Here is a 25,142-nt window from a genome sequence, read left to right as displayed (position 1 = left end):
GGAGACTAGATGCCAAGATCAAGGTAGCACGGAGGGAAGTTAGCCAAGTATTGGACCTGCAGAAAGGTTCAATGAAGAAGGCGCCTAGGGGGTACATCAGAGAGCTTAAAGGCAGGAGAATATGCCTGGAGTGAATGAGACATTGATTCACTTATCCACACCACAAGGATATAGAGCAACAACATTGGAATGTCATTCGGAGTGAAGAAGTGTAGTTGTATGGTAACAAAGAGAGGGAAAGTAGTCAGAAGTAAGGGGACTGCACTACCAGAAGGCAACATTGCAGACATCAAGGACAGCTACCAGTACCTGTGTCATTGCTGGGATGGCCAGTGTGCTTAAGGAGTGGACCTAAAAGTAGGAAACACAAGGGGCAGACCTGAAGCTAAAGAAAAAGCAAGAATTTTATTCTTGCTGTTAGAAAAACATAGAAACAAAATGGCAATGGTGAAAACTAAATTACAACCTAAACTGGGAAAGCTAAAGCTAGACATATAAACGTAAAATATAAACGGGAACATGAGCATGAACCTAAGTAAACCGGGACTTGAGATGACATGAATTCCAGGAACATGAGGTGAGGTAAACAGACGACCTGACAATGAACAGAGGGAGAAAAAAAAGACTTAAATACACATGAGAGTAATGAGGGAAGTGCAAACACCTGGGGGAACACATGACGCCAAAGGGGAAAGAAAACTAAACACACTAACCATGGAAAATGGGACGCTTCAATAAAAAACAGGAAACAAGTTAAACATAGAGGACAAGACAGACTACACAGAGAACAGACAAAGACTCAAAACTAAAATGACTTTGATGATATCATAGATTAGACTAAACCTTAACTAAAAATAATGCAATAACTTAACATATTCAAATATAACCTAAGAAAAAAAAAAAAAACTCAGAATGCTGGATCGTAAAAACCCAAATCCCTGACAACCTGGGAATCTCACAGGGAAATGTGAATAACGAAGAGGCCGCTAATAAAGCTACAACCACCAAATACCTGCAAGGCAAGTCCTGATGAGTCAACTGAATGGCAAGAACAAGATCTGGGCTATCAACACCTATTACCCTGTACTGTAGCACTGTAAGCTAAGTGAACGGAAGTAGGCTGAATACTAGTGAGCGCTTAGTGAATACCTCAGCAACAGAAACCCAAGAAAGAAAGGAGCAATAGGAGGAAGCATCATGGAAGGACATGCCCCTGCATGGTATACACCACTGGCAGATAGAGAAAGTGGCTGACATCCAGAAATCCTACCAGTGGATGAATAAAGCTGGATGAAAAGACAGCACAGAGGAAAAAACCATGGCACCATAGGATTAAGCTCTAAGTACAAGATTCATAGAGGCAGGGGTCTACCACACCAGGCAAGATGCCAGGTGCAGGCTGTGTAAAGATGCCCTTGAGATAATCCGACACATAACAGCAGGGTGCAAGATGCTAGCAGGCAAGGCATACTTGTAATGCCATAGCCAAGTTGCTGGCATAGTATACAAAAACATCTGGCCTGGAAGTCCCATGTCAAAAATGGGAAGGGTGGCCAAGAATGACCGAGGTAAGATCCTGTGGGACTTCCAGATACAGACAGACAAACTGGTGATGGCTAACCAACCGGACATAGTGGTGGTAGACAAGCAGAGGAAGATGGCAGTAGTGCTAGATGAAGTTATACCAAACGACAGTCGGGAAGTACCAAGGGCTCAGAAAAGAACTGAGAGAAGAACTCGAGAGGACGTGGAGGTTGAAGGTAATAGTGGCTACAGAGGTAATCGGAGCACTCAGTGTAGTGACCCCCAAGCTAGGCAAGTGGCTCCAGTAGATCCCAGGAACAACATCTCTGTTCAGAAGAGTGCGGTCCTAGGAACAGCAAAGTTACTGTGCAGGACAAGGTCTCTGGAAGAGGACCCAAGCTTGAAGGATAGACTGCCTGCAGGGGTGAGAAGGAAATTAACTTACAGTGGGGCAAAAAAGTATTTAGTCAGCCACCGATTGTGCAAGTTCCCCCACTTAAAATGATGACAGAGGTCAGTAATTTGCACCAGAGGTACACTTCAACTGTGAGAGACAGAATGTGAAAAAAAAATCCATGAATTCACATGGTAGGATTTGTAAAGAATTTATTTGTAAATTAGGGTGGAAAATAAGTATTTGGTCACCTCAAACAAGGAAAATCTCTGGCTCTCACAGACTTGTAACGTCTTCTGTAAGAAGCTTTTCTGTCCCCCACTCGTTACCTGTATGAATGGCACCTGTTTGAACTCATCATCTGTATAAAAGACACCTGTCCACAGCCTCAAACAGTCAGACTCCAAACTCCGCCATGGCCTAGACCAAAGAGCTTTCGAAGGACACCAGGAAAAGTATTGTAGACCTGCACCAGACTGGGAAGAGTGAATCTACAATAGGCAAGCAGCTTGGTGTGAAAAAATCAACTGTGGGAGCAATCATCAGAAAATGGAAGACATACAAGACCACTGATAATCTCCCTCGATCTGGGGCTCCACGCAAGATCTCATCCCGTGCGGTCAAAATGATCATGAGAACAGTGAGCAAAGATCCCAGAACCACACGGGGGGACCTGGTGAATGACCTGCAGAGAGCTGGGACCAAAGTAACAAAGGTCACCATCAGTAACACACTACAACGGCAGGGAATCAAATCCCGCAGTGCCAGACGTGTTCCGCTGCTGAAGCCAGTGCATGTCCAGGCCCGTCTGAAGTTTGCCAGAGAGCACATAGATGATACAGCAGAGGATTGGGAGAATGTCATGTGGTCAGATGAAACCAAAGTAGAACTTTTTGGTATAAACTCAACTCGTTGTGTTTGGAGGAAGAAGAATACTGAGTTGCATCCCAAGAACACCATACCTACTGTGAAGCATGGGGGTGGAAACATCATGCTATGGGGCTGTTTTTCTGCCAAGGGGACAGGACGACTGATCCGTGTTAAGGACAGAATGAATGGGGCCATGTATCGTGAGATTCTGAGCCAAAACCTCCTTCCATCAGTGAGAACTTTGAAGATGAAACGAGGCTGGGTCTTCCAACATGACAATGATCCAAAACACACCGCCCGGGCAACAAAGGAGTGGCTCCGTAAGAAGCATTTGAAAGTCCTGGAGTGGCCTAGCCAGTCTCCAGACCTCAACCCCATAGAAAATCTGTGGCGGGAGTTGAAAGTCCGTGTTGCTCGGCGACAGCCCCAAAACATCACTGCTCTCGAGAAGATCTGCATGGAGGAATGGGCCAAAATACCAGCTACTGTGTGTGCAAACCTGGTAAAGACCTATAGTAAACGTTTGACCTCTGTTATTGCCAACAAAGGTTATGTTACAAAGTATTGAGTTGTATTTTTGTTATTGACCAAATACTTATTTTCCACCCTGATTTATGAATAAATTCTTTACAAATCCTACCATGTGGATTCATGGATTTTTTTTTCACATTCTGTCTCTCACAGTTGAAGTGTACCTCTGGTGCAAATTACTGACCTCTGTCATCATTTTAAGTGGGAGAACTTGCACAATCGGTGGCTGACTAAATACTTTTTTGCCCCACTGTATATATATATATATATATATATATATATATATATATATATATATATATATATATATATATATATATATATATGCTACCAGTCAAAAGTTTAGACACATCTTCTCAATTGATGTCTTTTCTTTATTTTCACGACTATTTACATTGTAGATTCCTACTGAGGGCATCAAAACTATGGGTGAAAATATATGGAATTATGTAGTAAACAAAAAAGTGTGAAATTATTTAAATATATATTTTAGATTCTTCAAAATAACCACCCTTTACTTTGTTTACTGTTTTGCACTCTCTTGGTGTTCTCTCAATGAGCTTTCAGTCACCTGAAATGCTTTTTAAACAGTCTTGAAGGAGTTCCCAAACATGCTCAGCACTTGTTGGTCCTTTTGCCTTCACTATGTGGTCGATCTCATCCCAAATCATCTTGATTGGGTTTAGGTCAGGTGACTGTGGAGGCCAGGCCATTTGGTCAGAGAAGTCCATCTCCTCCTTCCTGGTGTTTCTTGGCCCAAACAAATCTCTTCTGCTTGTTGCTTTTCCTTAGTAGCTATTTGCTTTCTTAGGAGCTATTTGACCATAAATGCCTGATTTATCCAGTCTCCTCTGAACAGTTGTTGTTGGGGCGGTTCTCATGTGAGCCAATTTCGTTTTAGTGCCGATGGTTTCTGTGACTGCGCTCGGGGATGCATTTAAAGTTATAGCAATTTTCCAGACTGATTGACCTTCAGTTCTTAAAGTAATAATGGACTGTCGTTTCTATTTATTTAGGTGATTTAGGTTCTTGCCATAATATGAATTCTAACAGTTATCAGATAGGGCTGCCAGCTAACTAGTGAACTGAGTGCTCAATATGCTCAAGACATTCATGTTTTGCAATTTTCAGTAGGGTCATGGTTTAAACACTGCTAACAAATCCACAGAACAGAAAAAGGGCCGAACTCAAAAACAGTATGTCCTCAGTGCAGGTTGACATTCATAAAAATCAAATGCCTCAGATTGGCTGGTTTGATTTGGTTTCTCTTTTTAGTTAGTGTCTGCTTCTTTAAACTCAAGCCGGGTGCTGCATCGTTTATGGGTGTCAGTCACATTTATGTGTTTTTGCAATGCACTTGCACTCTCCTCTTCACCGTTGTCTACCGTCTCACTCAGTGACTGAGGGGTAGTGATGTGAGGAGCAATCCTGAAATACCGATACTTCCGATACCAGTATTTCATGTTGCAGGATCAATTCCTGCTCAATTCCATTTTGTTTTTAATCATAACTATGACATACAGACAAAAATAATAATAAAGTACTAAATAATTAAATATTAGCTATTAATTCTGTTGTCTTTCAAAGGAGAAACATCAAACTGAAATGTTTGTAAAGTCCCTTTATTGAGTTTCTCCTCACAAGTGGGTGTGAAACATATTCGAAGTAAAACAAGCAAGCAAGCAAAAAACTTCCACAACCAACTCTGAAGTGAAACAGTGGCATTAACACTGAATTTTGGAGCAAAGGAAAACATGAACATTCCTCAGTACTTTTAGCCCAACCCACAGGTGTTACATCACTGCCCACCTTTCTGTTATAATTGTTTGAGTCTCATGCCAGCATGTTCGTTCTTCTATAGGAAGCTGATGACTCTCACGAGATATCTTATCAAGTGGTGATAGGAGATTAGGGTTGGCTCAACAGCTGAATTATCAGAGCAGATCTGACTAAGCAGGGTTTCTGTTTAGTAACAGGCTCATTACATTGAACAAAAACATAGAAATTCTTCTCAAATCAAAAGTAAAAGCTGTTGTGCAGTTTACTTCCTGCATAGTGATCTAGCCACATTGGAGGTTTTCTGAATCTCTACAACATTAACTCACAATATCTGAATCAAATGATGAGTAAATACTGTTATACTGTTGTGGGGACGTAACAACAGTATAAAACAATAATTCCATGAAATATACGATGCACATAACAACATTTACAACATCTTTTGCCCTATTTTGCTTTCTTATTTGAATGGAGAAGGAGAACATGGACAGTCTCAGCAGTCTCTCTATAATCTTTGATCTTTAGTATCTTTACTTCAGAACATTGAAAACAGCAAAGGGCTAGAGGTGGGGTATCCATTTCTATTTTTATAGAAAAAAGTCCTGTTAAGGTCCCTGAATTTGTTCTCAGTGTTTTGTGTTTTTTGGGATTTTTGAATCTTTGTTGTATTGTGTTTTGAGAAGTGAGTTATTTTTCTTGTTCTTAGTCTTAGTTCTTCTTTGGATCTGCCTCCAAACTGTCAAAGGTAAATGTACTCACATGAGCAGGATTTCCGAGATACTTATGCGAGCTGGAGGCCATCACTCGATCAAGCAACAGAATCACATTTTCTGCAAAAAGTAAAGATGGGATTCTGAGACTACATAAGTGAAAGCCTTCTGCCACTTTACTACACCTAGAAATTCTGTCCATAAAAATCATGAACAGAATCAGTGACAAAGGGCAGCTCTGGCGGAGTCTGACACCTACTGGAAACGAGTCCGCCTAAAAGAGTCTGCCCAGGGGACCAATGGAATATTATCGGTCATGAATTGGTACATTCCTCAGAGTATATATCTCTTACAGGAAAAGTAAATTGACACTGATACATTTCAACATGTGGCTTCCCTCTGTGTGCCTGATACACATGTGAGAGTAACTCCTAAGAAACCACCACCATTACCTAATTTATGGTGAACACAGGCAATGGCGATAATGAGTCTATCAACAATAATCAAAATATATGATACCTAGTTTTTTGCACATACAGAATTTCCATAAATACATGCATCCAACAACAGCCCCACATGAATATATCTAAATATCTGAAGATAGAACAAGGAGAGTGTGTGAATGATGGATAGAAAGCACTGAATACGGCAAGTTATATGAATGCTTTGAGTGCTCAGAGTAGAAAATCGCAATGCAAGAACCAGCCCATTTACCATTAGCAAATTGGCTTTTCTTCATCTGATCCCTTCTACATCCAGAATCAAATTTAAAATCCTTCTCCTCACGTGGAATGTTTTGAATGATTAGGCCTCATCTTCTCTTGAACATATCATAGTACTGTATCACCTAAATAGAGGACTTTGCTCTCAGATTGGTAAATTGTAAATGGACTCCCATTGCACACTTCAAGTGCTTTATACAACTTACCTAATTCACCCAGTCATACAAGCACCTTTTTCTGTGCTTTCTATCTAACATTCACACATATTCATACTGTGATAGGTGCACTGGAGAGAAACTTGGGGGTAAGTAGAAGACGGGACTCGAACCACCACCCTCTACCTCCTGAGCTTACTCACTCACCCCCATTGCTTACTTGTTGTTAATAGGATATTTAAGTAGTACTTAAAATACCTTACAATAGAAAGCACCTTAATGCCACTGTTGTTGTGATGTGGTGCCATATAGATAAAATTGAATTGAATTGAGTCTTAGACCATAGAACAATTGGACACTTTGTACTGAAAATTTTAGTTTTATTGAATTAGTTCCAGTTTACAAAGGTTAACAAGCTTTCATTGCCTCCTTTGACAGAAGTCCAAGAAAAAATATCAGATCATTCTTCTCATCTGTATATTAATTCAAATGAAATTTATTAAAGAAAACACCAAAGATTCACATTTTTAGCTGTATTAGATCATCTACCTCTTCAAGATACTGATTCGCTCAATGCTCTATTTTTACATATATGCAAAAAAAATAATTTCCAAGCACTTCAATTTATACATTATTCTGGTCTTTGAGTATTGTGTTTACCACCTTCATTAGTTTTTCAACCTGATCAGGACCTGATTTGTTGTTCTCAAAGAGAACACACCTGTTTCCACACTTTTCAACCATTTTCTTCAGATCAGGTTGGCAAGAATGAAGAAAATCCTCCAAGCCCATTCCTGCCTGCTGCAAGTCGTTTCCTCGGGTGAACAGGATGATTGTTCGTCCTCTAACTTCCCTCCCAAAAGCTTTTTCTAACTTTTCCATGATGTCTCTCTCATCATCTGTAAATCTGCTCACATGCATCACAAGTACATACACACATGGTCCTGATTCACAGAGTTGTTTGCACCTTTTCACATGTTTGCCCCTAACTGATGGAGCAATGTCATCATCAAACATATCTGGGGTATCAATCACATTTACGTCTACACCACTGATCTCAGTTTGTACATTCTGGCAATTTGTGGTGACCGCCGTTGAACTGGGTCTAGAAACAAAGTGTTTCTGTCCAAGGATGGTGTTCCCACTGGCACTCTTTCCAGTCCCAGCCATTCCCAAAAGAACAAGGTTCACTGTGGTGCCAGTGTGTCGTCCTGCATAAATGTATACCAATAATAATGTAAGTGAAAACTTATTATGCTACATTAAAAAAAGAATAAATTAAAAGTGAATGAAATAATTTAAGATTGAGTCTTGTACAGTACTATTAAAACACAAAAGAATGTGGTTACCATTAGTGAATCTTTATTGCATTATTTTTCAAGTACTCTTTGCTTCAGAAATCATATGAACAATGCTGCTTGACTGAAAAACCCACTAGTATGTGCTTTATATAGCAGTTCAAAGAGATAGTGGTTTACCTGTCTTTGCCTCATCAGTGTGTGGTCTTGTTATACATTGTAATCCCACGCACTTCATCAGGAAGCTGGTTGTTGTGTCATAAAAAGTTATAATCATAATAATATGCAAACATTTCAGAGTATCTCTATGAGCTACATTTGCAAAATATTTCATTGCATATATGTACCCCATGAAAAGAGACTTGATTTACATGCTAAAGCTAAATCAAAAGTGCTCGACTTTTAGCTTTACCTCATATTGTCTGCCGCCGGTTGTCTGTCTTTAGTCTCGTTGCTTCCGTCTTGCCATTTGCTGAAAAAGTTTCCCATGATGCAGGATTTGAACGAATAACCTGCAGGTTCAAATGTCAATGCCAGCACAACTCTTCACTTTTAAGTATACTCATTTAACAAATTAGTATATCTCCGTTAAATAAATACATTTTTCTGATACGCTTAGACACTCTTGATTAGAAATTATTTTTTTAAAGCAAAGAAATGTAGACGCACAACTTACAGTGAGTGGAAGTTGTTCGGTCTGTTGAAGCATAACTCTGTGTGACTCTGTCTAAAGCCTGCAGACTGCTGTTCTCTGACTGTATAATACTGCAGGAGGCGTGTCATCTGTTGAGCTATAAAAAGCAACATGTTTGTTGCAGTTTTAGCATTCATCTCTCACCTGTGCAGCGACAACAGTGAAGAGAAAACATGGCTTCATTTCCACCAGGTAAGACTTATTATTAATCATTGTGTCTTTAATTACTTTCCTTTGAAAAATGTCAAAATTTCTCAGTTTCACTTTGGTTCTTGTAAAACTCCTGTGTACCTGGGTTAAATCAAATTAGTCATTTGTGTTTCAGGTCCTGATTTGAGGATTGTGATGATTGGAAAAACTGGTGTGGGCAAGAGTGCTGTTGGGAACACCATCCTGGGATGTGAGCGTTTCAGATCTTGTCCTTTATCTGCATCAGTGACTGAGTTTTGTGAAAAAGGTGTGACACAGTGGGGTAACAGGGTGATTAGTGTTGTAGACACACCAGGGATCCTGGACACTTCAAAATCAGACGAGTTCATCAAAAGTGAAATCGTCAAATGTGTTGAAGTCTCCTGTCCCGGTCCTCACGTGTTCCTGTTGGTCATCCAAATCGGTCGATTCACAAGAGAAGAGAAAAACTCAGTGGAAGCCCTGCAGGAGCTGTTTGGCCACGAGGCAAACAAGTACATGATTGTGCTCTTCACCCGTGGTGGTGATCTTGGAAGCATGACCATACAGCAGTATGTACGTGACGCTGAGCCAGGGCTTAAACGCATCATCCAAAGCTGTGGAAAAAGGTACCACGTCTTTGACAACACTAGCAACGACAGAAGGCAGGTGGTGGAGTTGGTCAAGAAGATCGACAAAATGATGGTATTAAATAAGGGCACGCACTACACAGACGCCATGTTCAAAGAGGTGGAGGAAGCACGCAAAAAGGGAGTAACACTGCAGCAGTACAAGTTCACTGAGCCATTGTGTAAACGTATCAAACTTTTTCGCATCATTCTGGGGAAAGATTAAAGTGTTGTTATTCTACTGTAATTATTCTATTCTGAATAGGACAGCTTTTATACCTACATGAAATATACAGTTTGTTCATGATCATACACATGAACAAACATACAGGATCAATATATGTTGATTTCCCATAAAGAAATAATAAAGTAAAATATTTTTATGTGACTTTATCTTTTGATGTTAAAGAAGAAAGTATTTGAACGTGAAATAGTGAGCATATAATCATTGTTTTATAATAATCATAACATAAGCTATGCTATTAAAGTATTTATTGTCTCTGTTGCATCTATTCTGATTTGTATATGGGCATCAAATCATGGTGGTTATGTATATATCATACATTTGGGAGACACAAGATAAATTTAGTCAATTAAATATTTTGTGTTAATTCGAGCTGTGAATTGTTTTCTGTTTTAAACAATCATGACTTCAGTTTCTATAACGGTGGCACTCTGCCTCTGTTTCACTCTTTTGTACCACCTTTAGAAGTCAGTCCAGCAACAGGCATTTGAAAGGCAAGCAAGACCAGGTACTTTTCTTTTTAAAAAGCTGTTTAATGAAACTTCGAATTAACATGGCAAGACTCGGTCGAAAGACTGTGTTCCCTCCAGCTTATCCAACTCCCGAACTACGTAATTACAGTGTGGCAGAAGCCCAAAATACCAAAAAGCGCACTAGAATTTTGCACTTCTATATTCTACCCTTTAACACAACAGTATTTGGAAATTAACTGGAAATTACACACTTATCAACAAAAATCTATATTTCCTTTTTTAAACCAATTAAACCAGCCTTTAATTGGCTCTTACAGTTTCTAATGAGAAGTTTTACTTTGGGTCTATTCTATGGCTGTTTGTATTAAAACATTATGAAAGTTTCCCTTAATCTGAATCTGATTTGACAATTATTCATTTAAAGCTTCAAGCTTCATAAAAACTAATAATCACTCCACTTTCATCAGTTATTTCTGATTCTGAGATGACAATGTCAGAATCAGATGTTCAGCTGCTTCATTCATTATTATGTTTTGCCTGTGTGAATGACAGAAAATTAGATGACTGGTATTGACAGGTTTCTAGGTTTCAGCATCATGAATAATTTCTCCAAGACAATTCACTTTATCACCCTGCCCAAGTGCCCATCCGCCTTGTAGATGGCTCAGCTAATGATGGACCATATCTTCTCGCTGAGAAAAGGAATAAGAATAACTTTATTGATCCCAAAGCAAAATTCACAAAATTTTATCTGAATTAAGAAGCAGAAAGTTAGCGGCCATCCAGGTCTTTATGTCTTTAAGACATTCCTGCAGTTTAACTAATTGGTGTGTGTTATCTGACTCTCCATTTACATGCACAAACTGGAGTCTATTAGATAGATATGATACAAACCACTGCAGCACAGTACCTGTAATACCTACAGCATCTTCTAATCGCTCTAATAGGATATTATGGTCGACAGTATCGAACGCTGCACTGAGGTCTAGCAGGACAAGCACAGAGATGAGTCCACTGTCAGAGGCCATAAGAAGATCATTTGTAACCTTCACTAAAGCTGTTTCTGTGCTGTGATGAGCTCTGAAACCTGTTAAGGAATAAACATATATTCTTTGTGCTTATTTTCTGAGTATATTGTTTTATGTATTTTAATATTGAAGGCTTGTAAAGCAAGGCCACTTTTGACTCACAAACTAAGTGAGCCAGAATGAAAAACAGGAAGTTACTGTAGAGCTGTACAAGCATATAAATAAAACAGGAAACCAGACAGAAAAAACAGGAACTAGTAACATATAAGGAGTTGTTTGTATCGAGGCTGTGTGTGACGTGTAAAGTACCAAAATAACACCTATATGAGACACATTTTTAGCCTCTAATGTTACAGATTCTGCAACTGGCTTTGGGCTGTGCAGGGCTCTCTCTCCCGGAAGATGATTGAATGAAGAATTATAAGTGATTTACCACTCCTGAGTCGGGTTTTCTCTGTTCTATCATGGGGATCAAAGAATCGGGTTTAATAAACCTGACTGCAACTCTTCAAATAAGCCATTCCTCCGCAGATGATCTGTTAGCTGTTTGACAACTACTCTTTCAATGATTTTTGAGACAAAAGGAAGGTTGGAGATTGGCCTATAATTAGCTAAGACAGCTGGGTCTGGAGATGGCTGTTTAAGTTATAACCACTGCCAGCTTGAAAGCCTGTGATGCATAGACAAATAATAGAGATAGAGTGATCATATTTGAGATTGAAGCATTAATGAATAGTAGGACGTTTTAAAGCAGTCTTGTAGGAATGGGGTCTGAAACACATGTTGATTGGTTGGAGAACAATTACTGAAGTTAACTCAAAAAGATTAATTGGAGAAAAAGACTTAAAAATATCAATGTTATTGAAAGTAGCTGTACATAATGTTATATCTGTGAGAAGTTTATAAGTAATTTCTTTTCTAATGGTTACAATTTTATTTGTGAAGAAATTCATTATTAGTTAACTTAAAGGAATGATTGGCTCAACAGAGCTCTGAACTTTTATCAGTTAGGCTACAGTTCTGAGGTACAACCTAGGGTTTTTACTGATATTGACATAATGCCAGTGGAGTCTCTTTGTGTTCAGACACATAAATAAAATTTATGATTTATGATTTTTGTTTTTGCTTCTTTCTTTCTCTCCAGCCTCCATTCAGTATTGCCCCTCACACCCACTGCCAGTCTTTCACCTTGGGGATGTAGCAAACATATAAAATATAAAACTTTTTATCTCCTCACCTTATGTGACTGGAGAAAGTCAAATAATTAAACCTTAGCAGATGATGTATTGAATGTTGTCTGGCCCCGGGCACCCTAAAGACGATGGATGTTATGGATGCCATAGAACAGAAGAACACAAACATTTGTAAGGGCACAGAAAAGTTGAATCAGTGATGTTCAGTAAAGATTTGAGGGCTTTTGTTTTCATGCACATTGTCTTCCACTGACAGAAAAGATAAGATAATGGCGATGAAATGGATTGCTTTCAGTCAGCAACAAAAATCAACATACGTGTTCAAAACAAAACAAATAAAAAACCATCTGATAATAACAAACAAAACCAAAATCCAGTCTAACTTGTGCAAATGTTTTACTAAATTCAGACTATTGAATTCCTGAAATATTCATGTTTCTAATGTTGTCCATAGTTACTGTCACATGACTACCTTCAGTTTGCTCAGTTTGATAGAGAAGTAAAAAGTGAAATAAAGATTAAAAGACGAAGACTATTCGAAAGAGAGCAAGCCCAATCAACTATGACACACCACATTTTGGTACATAAAAAAGTATGAAAAGGCATGGAAGAAGGAGAGAAGGAAACTCCTGACACGACTTATATGCAGTCTAAGGGAAAATAAGACGGCCCAACATAAGAAAGCTGGCGTCCACATATGTGGACATCACGTTTTGGGTTGTCTAGACCAAACTACTAAATTTGCTCTACAAGGGCCTGATATCAGCTTATGAGGACATTATACTGTTCAAACAGCAAAAGAGAATTAGCAAAGAGAAACGGAAAATGCAAGCCATGAAAGAGTTTGGGTTATTGGACCCAGTTCTTTTTATTCTTTTATTAGACAGAGAAGACGCAGAGTCAGAGTGGTCAATGCATTTATAATCATTTTATTCAATCATCTTCCGGAAGAGAGTTGTGCACAGCGCTAAGTCACTTGCAGATCTGAAGCACTAGAAGCCTATGACCTATATGATAGTCAGGTCCCTCCCGTGTTATTTTGGTACTCACGTCATACACAGTTTAGATCAAAACAACTTCTGCGCTACACTCTGCCCTTACTTGATATGTGTATGTTTGTGTTGCTGGTGGAGTGATTACGTGTGCTACCCTCTGCCTAGTTCCGCTTTTTCTGTCTGCATCTGTTTCCTGTTCTTAATATACTGCTAGCGACCTGTCCAAGGTGTACCCTGCCTCTCACTCTAAGACAACTGGGATAGGCTCCAGCCCCCGGTGCCCCTGAAGAGGATGGATGTTATGGATGCCATAGAACAGAAGAACACAAACATTTGTAAGGGCACAGAAAATTCCAAGATTTGAAACAGTGATGTTCAGTAAAGATTTGAGTAACTCCAAGGCCATTGGCTTCCATGTGCATTGTCTTCCACTGACAGAAAAGATAAGATAATGCCAATGAAATGGATTCCTTTCCGTCACCAAAAATCCATATGTGCGTTCAGAAGAAAAAAACAATCTGATAATAACAAATGGAAACCAAAATGCAGTCTAACTTATCTAAAGGTTTTTACTGAAGTCACGCTTTTGAATTCCTGAAATATTCCTGTTTCCCATGTTGCCCATAGTAACTGTCACATGGCTACCTTCAGTTTGGATGTACAGAGAAGTAGAAACTGAAATAAAGATTAAAAGAAGACGACTATCTGAAAGAGAGCAAGCATCATGAAGTGTCATCTTTCACACTTTTTCATAAGTTAATGATCCTTTGTATACATATTAAACATGAAGCTTTGCTTTTCTATGTCCTCCTCTTATGTGACTCGTAGAAGTCAAACAATTTCATCTTAGCAGATGGTGTGTTGAATCTTTTCTGTGCGTTGATGTTTCAGTAAATCACCTGCAAATGTAACTCGGAGTCTAACAGAAGTCACTTGGATGAGTGACGAAACGTTTCTGCCACTGAAAACACACAGATGAACAGAATCAACCTTTTGGGGTAACTCAATCTGGTGAGGCCAGTGGCATTCAAGAAATGATATCAGTTTTTACCTTAGATTAATTTTGAATTGTAAAACAACCATGTCAAGCTGGAAAGACTTGAATGATATGCATTGTAAAGAAAAATAAGGTGCCTCAACATAACAAAGTTTAGCAAGAAATATCCCTAAGATTCATGATTTCATTCAACTTGTTAAAAATAGACTTTTCAAAGAAAGAACTTTTCTTTGGGATCTACTTGACACAAAATGGACATATTTATGTATTTATTTTATTTCTTTATACCGTGCCAAATCACAACAGCAGTTGCCTCAAGATGCTTTATTTTGAAAGCTAAAGATCCTACAGTCATATAAAGCCAATCAAAGAGTAATGTATGTAATGATGATGGTGTTTATACTTCGAATGTTATTGCCAGCTCAACTTTTTGACTTTTCCCAGGTCATGTTGTCCCATCTGTGTATAACCTCCAAGTTACTCACATTTATCCGTTAACTTATGTGTGTGTGTATAAGATAATGTGTATATGATCAAATGAGATGAATTATTATGTATACTGTAGAACACAAGGAGACAAACATTTGTAAGTACACACACAGAATTCCACGATTTGAATCAGTGATGTTCAGTAGAGATTTGAGTGGCTTCTGTCTTCCATGACAGAAAATGTAGATAATGCCGATGAAATGGATTCCTTTCAGTCACAACAAAAATCGATATGTGTGTTCAGAAGAAAAACAAATATGATAATAACAAACAAAACCAACATCCAGTCTAACTTGTCTAAATGTTTTACTGACGTCAGGCCATTGAATTCCTGAAATATTCCTGTTTCTAACGTTGTCCATAGTTGCGGTCACATGGCTACCTTCAGTTTGGATGCACTGATAGAGAAATAGAAAGTGAAATAAAGGTTAAAAGACGAAGGCTATTCAAAAGAGAACAAGCCTAATCAACTATGACACACCACGTTTTGGTAGATAAAAAAACAAAGTTTGAAAAGGCATGGGAGAAAGAGAGAAGGTAAATCCTGTGTCAGGTTATGATTTATTTAGGAAGATGATGAAACATCATCTTTCACATTTTTTCATAATGATGTGACATGAGAAAAATGTGAAGCTGTGCAGTTTGATCAGTAAATAATAATAACATAGACATAGAGATCTTCATTTTGAAATTTGAAATGACAATGTCAGGTATGAGAGACGTGACATTGGATTGTAAAGGAAAAAAAGGCAGCCCAAGGATTAGGCTGTGAGCAGCTGACATGTGCCTCTCCAATATTCACTGCTCATTGTAGGTCTGTTCAGCTGAATTCAAAAATATATGTGCAGAGTTTACATGAGGCCTTCTAAAGTAGGAAAAGGTTATATTCAATTAAAAAGTAAAAATCAGTAAATATCCAAGTAACATCATGGTAGCAACAGTGGTTACAGTTAGGGATGGGTAAGGGTATCCGGTGCCATGATGGCACCAGTTCTGACTTCAACGGTAGTAACCAGACCGAAAAGCAGCGCACATTTCGGTGCTTTATTTCTGTCACGGCTGCGGGGGCAGACGTGTGGTGAGTGTGAGACAGAATCCAGACGCAGGCACTGGCTTGGATGTGAGCGAGCTTTTATTAACACACTGGTGGTACAAACTGAAATGCGGCAAACAGAAACAAAACCCAAAGATGACCTAGACTGGAAGAAACTAACAAAACGGACCTGAAAGGAAGACTCTAGGAGAAACACTAACATGAGTGAACACAGGCTATAAATACACAGAAGGGAACGAGGCAACTACACACAGGAGGGAGGCACAGCTGATTGTGATCAACAAGACGAGACAGGGGAAACGCAAACTGAACACACTGGCATAAGACAGACTTTCACAATAAAAGAGGAAACTCAAAACACATGCGAAGACACAGACACAGAGACGCGGACTTTACACAGAGACTCAGCTACACTAGAGGGATACACGGGTAGGGGTGACACAAAACAGAGGGAGCACAGAATAAACACTGGGAGGTCAAATAACAAAACCTAAAAATCAGAACTCAGGAAGTACCACGAAACTAGGGCGCTACAAACACTAGGACAGAAAACCCGAAACACAAACAGTCACAAACCATGATGAAATCAAAAGTGAAAGTACAAAAACCAAAAACACTGGGTCACGGACCCACGACCACAACAATTTCGGTGCTTTTTTTCCCTGAGATGTCATACACTTTGGATTCTAGCCAATCATTTTACCTTTGCAAGTGTAGTAGGTGGGCACAGGTACGTACGTTCTTTTAGAGCAGAGCTACAGATTAAAAATGCCCAAGGCGAAGCGGTCAAAGTCTGGCTGTACTTCACAGCAAAATATGCAAACTCAGCAGCAACAAGTGCTTTAAGCTGATACTGTGCAAAGGAGGTAACACCTCGAATCTGTTGAAACACCTGGCACACCAGTGTGTGAATGTGTGTGTGAATGGGTGGATGACTGGTTGTGTAAAGCACTTTGGGGTCCTTAGGGACTAGTAAAGCGCTATACAAATACAGGTCATTTACCATTTACCATTACCTGGCGACGCACAGAATAACTCCAGTTTTGAAGCACATCAAACTTTATTAATTTGCTAGTCTGAAGAAGTATTCTTGGTGTGTATCCTGTGTTCTAGTACCTACATTTCCATTCAGCAGCAGAGGTAGAACTGCATAAAGTACCATTGAAAATTTGAATTTTCAAGCTAACTTGAAACTGAAATTCAGAATATTGTTAACAATCTTAAAATATTCATTTGTCAGATAGGATTCTCGGTGCTTGTTGATAATTCTGGTATCATAGTGTATCTAGATCTTATTCCTAGACTGATCAAGGCATCTCACAGGAGTTGGTGAACAGACACATACACTACAATCATCAAAGGAAGACGAATATGCGTTTATGATGTGTCATCTTAAAACTGGTACGACTATTATAAATAGGGATGGGTATCGTTTAGGTTTTATCCGATACCGGTGCCAAACCGGTACTTTTGAAACGGTGCCGGTGCTTAAACGGTGCTCAAACCGGTGCTTAAAGAATGGAGAACACAAAATTGGTCCAAAAACCTCTCATTTTCAGCTGTTTTTTTTGTAAAAAGATAACAATGTTAGCCTTTTCTGCAGCTATGGGGCATATATGGTATCACTCTTGGCTGGAAGCAGCGCTTAAACAATGGAAAAAACACAAACTTTGTCCAAAAACCTCTCATGTTTAGCTGTTTCCCTCTTTTTCTTTGGTCATTTTAGCCTTTTTGGCCAGGGTGAAGGGAGTATCTGCCATCAAACAAGAAGACAGCCGCATGTAGCTATGATGCTGTTTGCTAGTTCACCTTACATGCATTAATGTAATAACGTGGTTAGCCTACTCAACGTAAATTACACACGAACAACATTAAGCTACTCACGCAGAGAAGAACGGCTGCTGCTGCATCATCATCCTCATCCTCATCATTTCTGCTACACTGGCAGGGCTAGGGGCCAGGACTCTATTCATCGTGTTTTTGGGGGATGTTGCTCCGGGTCCGATAACTGGCAACCCACTCGCAGTAGATGCTCTCGGTGTGAGGTCTCGCAGCAAGCTATCAAATACGGTGCATTTCTGGGCTTTTAAAAAAAACGCTATGCGTCGCCAGGTGTTTCATCGGATTTGAGGTGTTACCTCCTTTGACAGTATCACAGTATCAGCTTAAAGCACTTGTTGCAGGCTGCTGAGTTTGCATATTTTGCTGTGAAGTACAGCCAGACTTTTGACCGCTTCGCCTTGGACATTTTTAATCTGTAGCTCTGCTCTAAAAGAACGTACGTACCTGGCCCCGCCTACTATCCTCGGAAACGTAAAATGATTGGCTAGAATCTAAAGTGTATCACAGCTCAGGAAAAAAAAGCACCGAAATAAAGCACCGAAATGTGCGCTGCTTTTCGGTCTGGTTACTACCGTTTATGTCAGAACCGGTGCCATGATGGCACCGGACACCGGTACCCATCCCTAATTATAAATAAATAAAATCCCATTTGTCTGGTTAGACTGTGAAATCAGAACCCTAATGCAGACAGACAGGGATCTTTTATTGAAGGAAAACCAAAATCCATAAAAATACAATGAAACACTGTGGAAACAATGAGACTAGAAAACATAAGGAAGACATGAAGCAGGAAACAGGCTACGTGGCATCTTGGTTGGATGTAGGCTACTTTAGAACATTGTAAAATAAGACATAAAGCTATTTATAAATCCAATATACAGCACTTTAAGAAACAGACTAATGCTCTAACCTATTTATTACTTGAGGCAGGAAATGGCACGTATTTTAGTGCTCTGATCTGATAAATGAAGTCATCATTTTTGCTTTTCTTCTATCACACTGATCACGTTGTCCATTAGCTTTTCCACTTGAGCTGAATCTGATCTGTGGTTCTCAAAAACAACACACCTGTTGCCACACTTTTCAAGTATTTTCTTCAGATCAGTTTGACAGGTATGTAAAAAATCCTCCAACCCCAGTCCTGCCTGTTGCAGGTCGTCTCCTCGGGTGAACAGGATAATTGTTCGTTCTCCAGCTTCCCTCCCAAAAGCTTTTTCTAACTTTTCCAGTATGTCTCTCTCACCATCTGTAAATCTGCTCACATGCATCACAAGTACAAACACACAGGGTTCTGACGTACAGAGCTGTTCGCACCTTTTTACATGTTTGTCCCTAACTGATGATTTCATGTCATCATCAAAGATGTCAGGAGTATCAATCACACATAAGTGTACACCTTCTTTCTCAGTTTCTTCCATCTGGCACTTTTTAGTGACCGGCATTGAACTGGGTCTAGAAACAAAGAGTTTCTGTCCAAGGATGGTGTTCCCACTGGCACTCTTTCCAGTCCCAGACATTCCCAGAAGAACAAGGTTCACTGTGGTGCCAGCATGTCTTCCTGAATTGATTTACGATAATGATAATTTGAGAGAAACAGATTAAAGTTACATGAAAACAAACACTTACTTTCTTTAATTTTAGGCACATTATAAGCACAGTTCATACTTTTTGAACTCTTCTTAGGGTCACTGTAGGGCTTTTCTTTATGTTTGCCACCTGAATAAAATAGACAAATGAGAGTTTTTGTATCAGTTTCTATAAAGCATAGTGGTTTGTTCAAATAAGCCACCACACAAATCATTTTTAAGGGAAAGTGCTGAGTGAGATTGTGGTTTACCGCTCGTTGCTGTGTCAGTGTGAGTGTGTAGCCTAGCTGTGGTTTGTGATTTATGGCCAAATCTGAAGTTTTGTAACAGTGAACAGATTAACTTAGCAGTAAACTGTTTGCTGTTTCATAACAATTAATTATTTAATAGCATCTTCTGTTGAAAGCAGATTTACATGAAGTTAACTGTAATTATAAATCAGCCACTCTCTACTCTCCACCTTCACCTTTACATCTTGCTAGTTGCCTCTGATGGTCTGGATTTTGTCTGTTTAACACTTTTTTTCAGTTTGAAGGGCAGGCAGCTCATGGTGCAGGATTAGGAGGAGTAATCTGTAGGTTCATATGTCAGTGGCAGCAGAATTCTGAACTCTTCACCTTCATTTATTTATATTTCATAAGTTTTCTTTTGGTTAAAAAAAACCAGATAACTCTTTACACAAGATGCTATATCAGTTTTCAAGGCTTTGTCAAACACTTTAGCAGTGTAAACTGTAAAGTTACTATGATAAGTATTCCCCCAGTGTTGTGCAGTAAAAATCTTGTCTGTTGTCTGTGAAAACAAACATGAACTCGTCTGAGAAGGTTATAAGTCTAAGGAGACTGGAAAGAAAAACGTCTTTCCAAGCTTATTAGACAAACATGAAATCATTTGTCTGTAATACTGTATCTCATGTTTAGGTAATCATTAAACATCTTTCCTTATATCTAAATTTTATTCATTAACAATGGTTTTTTTAACTAATGCAAATAAAAGAAAAGTCTACAAGTGAACTTACCGTGAGACATTCCCTTAGACAAGCAGCAAAACTCTGTGTGGTGTCTGAAGCTGAGCTGCACTGTGTTTCTATTATGTGGGGGCGTTATCCAACCAATGCAGGCATGTCAGAGGTGTATCTATAAATAACCAATGCAGTTAACAGAAGCTTTAACATTTATCTCTCTCATCTGTTCAGTGACAGCAGTCACGATAAAAACAAAAAAATGCTACATTTCAATGAGGCAAGAACGATTTTCAATCTTCTCTTTCTGCATGATGTCTGATTATCAATCCAGTTCAAGCAGATTATGTATGAAAAAATGTTGAAATACTTTCAGATTCATTGAGGCTTACATGCACAGATTACACTGAAGTTGTGAATTGTGTTTCAGGGCCTGATTTGTCCCTGTTCATTATCAGTGACTGAGATATTGTAAAAACAAAAACAAAACTGTGACACAGTTTACTAAGTGTGGAAGACACCAGGGATTCTGGATTCTGGAAAATCACAGTAATTAATCAACAAAGAAATTGTTAAATGCATTAAGTCTCCTGTCCAGGTCCTCAGGTGTTCCTGTCTGTCATCCAAGTCGGTCAAATCACCAGAGAAGACAAAAACTATGAAAGAGCTGTTTGGCCCTGAAGCAAATAAGCAGATGATTGTTTCTGTTCACTTGTGGTGGTGAGCCTGACGCCCGTGGCTTGGTTGGGCCTCTTCGGGTGCGGGGGGGCCTCAGGCCTCGTGCAGCTGGCTGCCGGCAGAGCCTGCGGGCATGTCACTGCAGCCACTTCTAGCCTCTGCTCCGTGGCTGCTGAGTGACCCCTCATCTGGGGCTCTCCATAGCTCTTCCCAGGAGGGTGGCACGGCTGCCCCTCTGATGGTCCTCCCTGGGTTCTCACACTCTGGGGCCTCTGGATGTCTGGAGCCTCCTCCATGCCTGCTTCATGCCCTGGGGGACAGGGCTATGGCTCCCCACACCATCTAGCACAGTGGTTCCCAAAAGTTTTTGGGAACTCACACCCATATTTTGTTTGCAATATCCATTGCAGTTTATTTCACACCTCAAACATTTAGTAAACAATTAATCAAATACAAGTAATCTACAATAAATTACAGGTAGTAATAAAATGCAGTACTAACTCTTTTACGCTACGTCCGCACCTACACGGGTATTTTTGAAAATACAGGTGTTGCTATGCTTTTGGGCCTTTCATCCTCGCGTTTCGTAACAACTGAAAATAAAATAAAATAAAATAAAATAAACGTTGATCAAATGGATCAACTTGATGATCCACTTGGTAAGTAAATCTGTTGGATATCTTTATTGGCATTCAGAGAACAATTCTGATGACTAAGGAACCAAACAGGACAGGCAAAAAAATAATAATGATAATTTAAAAAAAATAGTGCTGCAACAACTAAAGTTCTTTATCCTAGCTTATTCATGATATGTCCAATAGATGGCGACACATCGACAATAATAGTGATGCTTGTTGAAACTGCACCTGGATACAGTTTTGGTTCCAGAAAAATATAACACAACAACATAAATGAAATAAAATGAAATAAAATAAAACAATTAAATAAATTAACAGATAAATAAATGGATGAGAAATAAAACGACTAAAAGATATAACTGAGGGTTCATGCCATCAAAGGATTCATTGAATAAGGCCGTTGGAGTATAAATCATATTTAGAATGATTTTAAAATGCGTTTGGGTGCATTTTCTCACGCTGGAATAGATTGTTATTAATAATTACTTATTTGTTTGTGAAATATGCAGTACTTACATTGGGAAATTAAGTTAATTTTATATTTTCATTGTCTAATATAAGGTACCCATTCTATACACATTCTTTAAATTTAAACTTTTAACAGGTTTTCACCACATTACATTTTAAAGTCCAACATATGGATATTTATGTATTTATGGGACATCACAGGAGTCTTTTCGGAAGTTGGTTTCTTGGAAAATCTGCAGCTCAATCACTTCTACATAATAACATAAATACCTGAGATGTTTTTACAGTGGACCAAACAAAACAACTAAGGATCTAACAATGATCTGTTTATCCAAAGAGACACCAGATGCACTTGATAACTTTTATTGAATTCAGCGATAATTTGTTGCTGTTACACTTTATGAGCTTGATTAATCTGACCAAGATTCACAAACAACAATTACAAAAAACCCAACATAATTTTTTAAATCCATCACTCCTTCATTTGCTGATTTGTAGGAAAAAAGTGAAATAAAGCCTCAAATAATGTCATGCTCAAACCTTTTTCAATTTAATTTAGTTCAACTCAGTTTTATATATACAGCTCCAAATCACAGCATCAGGTGGCTCAAGGCACTTTATAGTTTCAGGTAGACCCTTGAATAATACATATAGAGGAAATATAGAGGAAAACCCAGTTTTTATAATTTTTTATATCTTTACACCGTACATGATCTGACACATGACATTATAACTTCTGCTGTTTTTCTAACACCATGATCACTGTGTCCAGCAGCTTTTCCACCTGAGCAGAACCTGATCTGTTATTCTCAAAGAGAACACACCTGTTGCCCAACTGTTGAATCATTTCCTTCAGATCAGGTTGGCAACTACGCAGAAAATCAGTCAGCATTTTTCCAGCACGATGCAAATCATCTGATTTAGTGAACAGGATGATAGTTTGTTCTTTAACATTCCTCCCAAAAGCTTTTTCCAGTTTTTTCAGTATGTTTCTCTCACCATCTGTAAATCTGCTTATATGCATCACAAGTACATACACACGAGGGTGTGACTCACAGAGCTCTTTGCACTGTTTTAGATATTTGTTCTTAACTGGTTCTTCAATGTCATCATCAAACATGTCTGGAGTATCTATCACACGCACATGTTTGCCATTTATCTCTGTTTCTGCTATCTCACAATCTTTGGTGACTGGCTGTGAACTGGGTCTAGAGAAGAAGACTGGCTTTCCAAGGATGGTGTTTCCACTCGCACTCTTTCCAGTCCCAGACATTCCCAGGAGAACAAGGTTCACTTTGTTGCTGGTACGCTTTCCTGTATGGAAGTGTTGTATTGTTTTGATTCCTGTAATGAATTTCAGAAACATCGACATAGTTTGGAATAATGAACTTCCAACTGATATCAGTCTGAACAAGTCTGAAAGACACTGTATAGATTGTGGTTTACCTGGCATTGCCATCACAGTGCGTGGTGCTGACGAACGTGGAAGAGCAAAGGACCGTGACCCGACACTCTGTTCCTGTGGTTGTTTAATGGTTTTGATTGATTTTTCACTTATAGGCTGTTTTCCTGGTTCGGCACACACATCCGCTGGCTTTCCAGCTGTCTGCGCACTCTCCCGTCTCTGATCTCTGATCTCACTATAAAAAGGGTGAAACGTCATTAGTTCAATCATGTCCACCTGATCCTCCAACCAACACTGTCCCTTGAGTGCACTGCACCACCCTCCCCTGCAGCTGAGCCAGGGAACACGCCTTCGCCACAACAGGATTACCTGTGGACCTAATGTTCAAATTAAGCCTTAATACCTGTGTTTTAGTAGCATAGCAACCTTCCCCCACAAATACATGAAAAAATACCATAACGCATTATGTTATTTTTCATCCTTACTTTGTTTTAGTTAGCATCAGATTTCTGCCTTCAGCCAGTCTGTCGAGCTCACTGAAAACCTGTTCCATGGTGCAGGATATGAACGAGTAATCTGTGGGTTTATAACTCAGTGGAAGCAAAACCATAAACTCTTCTGCAGGTTTTTCAGTCTTATTGCTCAGATGTTCTATCTGCTTCCGAACATCGTCCGGTGAAAAGTCATGTTCTACCACCAGCAGACACATGTCAGGATATCGATTAATACACAACAAGTCTTGTATGTCCTTAAATTCTGCATACAAGTCTGGCGTAAACATGACTTCATATATATCATTTACATAGATCTCAATCTTTTTCAAAGCTTGTCTTTTATCTAGTTTGGATAAATCTTTTCCCAGGATGTTGGTTATTAGAGCTTTCTTCAAGACTTCATCTCTTCCCAGGATAACAACTACAATCTTCCTTTCTGTGAAAACAATAAGTCACATGGTTAGTTTTCCCATTTGCTATGCAGTTCTTTTAATTTCAGCAAAACAACTAAAAATACTATTAACAGAATATTTTCACCCACTAGAAGACATAGTCCTTCAGTCCTTCAGTCCAGTTTAGCAAAGTGAAGAAGACGAGCTGTGTGGCGTCTGAAAGCTGTGCCGATCTTTGTCTGTTTTAATAACCTGTTATGCAAATGCTGGAGGTGTGTCATGTGTGAAGCTATATATAACGTTTTTAACATTCAGTTGTGTCATCTTTGTGGTGGAGAATTCGTCAGAAAAATTTGATTTTCATCCACTAACACCCAAACCAGACAAACTGAAGAGGTCACGAGCAAAAATAAATTGTGTGATGTGCTGAAGTCTCATGTCCTGCTGATTATTTATGCTAGCTGAATCCACACCCTGCAGAGAATTTGGGAATAAAACTTAAAATGTAAAAGACTGAAGTGAATAAGGAATATAGGAAAGTTCATGAAATTATTAGAACAAAGAACCTTTTCATGATATTGTACTGTTATGAAATGCACTAGTACGATTATGAAAAGACTCAGTTTGCTTTGCTGTCTTCATTCCATCACATTCCCTGTGTGAAAATTCTATCCCAGATATTTTAGTATATACTAGAATATTCTTCTTTTTATTTGTTTGAGGTTGAATGT

General features: G+C 39.0%; 4 protein-coding genes across 5 annotated transcripts; 1 reads left to right on the top strand and 3 right to left on the bottom strand.

The window, feature by feature from the left end:
• Positions 1–7,287: 7,287 nt before the first annotated feature.
• LOC146702295 (GTPase IMAP family member 7-like) lies at positions 7,288–8,231 on the bottom strand. The gene is made up of 2 exons (XM_085469246.1): positions 8,164–8,231; positions 7,288–7,896 (listed from the first exon to the last, which is right to left on the bottom strand). Exons 1-2 carry the CDS (start codon positions 8,219–8,221, stop codon positions 7,310–7,312), a joined length of 645 nt encoding a protein of 214 aa, XP_085325372.1. The 5' UTR covers positions 8,222–8,231; the 3' UTR covers positions 7,288–7,309.
• A 585-nt stretch (positions 8,232–8,816) lies between these two features.
• Positions 8,817–9,784, top strand: LOC146702294 (GTPase IMAP family member 7-like). Its single transcript, XM_085469245.1, has 2 exons — positions 8,817–8,869; positions 9,003–9,784. The coding sequence occupies exons 1-2, from the start codon at positions 8,851–8,853 to the stop codon at positions 9,698–9,700; spliced, it is 717 nt and encodes a 238-aa protein (XP_085325371.1). The 5' UTR covers positions 8,817–8,850; the 3' UTR covers positions 9,701–9,784.
• Positions 9,785–18,471: 8,687 nt separating this feature from the next.
• LOC146702293 (GTPase IMAP family member 7-like) lies at positions 18,472–20,441 on the bottom strand. Of its 2 annotated transcripts, XM_085469243.1 has the most exons (3): positions 20,394–20,423; positions 19,455–19,505; positions 18,472–19,347 (listed from the first exon to the last, which is right to left on the bottom strand). In XM_085469243.1, the coding sequence occupies exons 1-3, from the start codon at positions 20,401–20,403 to the stop codon at positions 18,764–18,766; spliced, it is 645 nt and encodes a 214-aa protein (XP_085325369.1). In that variant the 5' UTR covers positions 20,404–20,423; the 3' UTR covers positions 18,472–18,763. The 2 variants fall into 2 exon arrangements, with proteins under 2 accessions (XP_085325369.1, XP_085325370.1); XM_085469244.1 differs by lacking the exon at positions 19,455–19,505 and having other exon boundaries at positions 20,394–20,441.
• Positions 20,442–22,637: 2,196 nt separating this feature from the next.
• LOC146702292 (uncharacterized) lies at positions 22,638–24,621 on the bottom strand. Its single transcript, XM_085468744.1, has 4 exons — positions 24,561–24,621; positions 24,011–24,455; positions 23,567–23,760; positions 22,638–23,464 (listed from the first exon to the last, which is right to left on the bottom strand). Exons 1-4 carry the CDS (start codon positions 24,568–24,570, stop codon positions 22,848–22,850), a joined length of 1,266 nt encoding a protein of 421 aa, XP_085324870.1. The 5' UTR covers positions 24,571–24,621; the 3' UTR covers positions 22,638–22,847.
• Between the last annotated feature and the right edge of the window lie 521 nt (positions 24,622–25,142).

This window comes from Copadichromis virginalis, linkage group LG9, assembly GCF_057382275.1.
Source record: "Copadichromis virginalis isolate Kocher_CV1m ecotype Utaka linkage group LG9, C_Virginalis_male_GT1.1, whole genome shotgun sequence".
Classification (NCBI taxonomy): domain Eukaryota; kingdom Metazoa; phylum Chordata; class Actinopteri; order Cichliformes; family Cichlidae; genus Copadichromis; species Copadichromis virginalis.
Note: the sequence above shows the minus strand (reverse complement) of the source record. Positions and strands in the feature narration are given on the sequence as shown.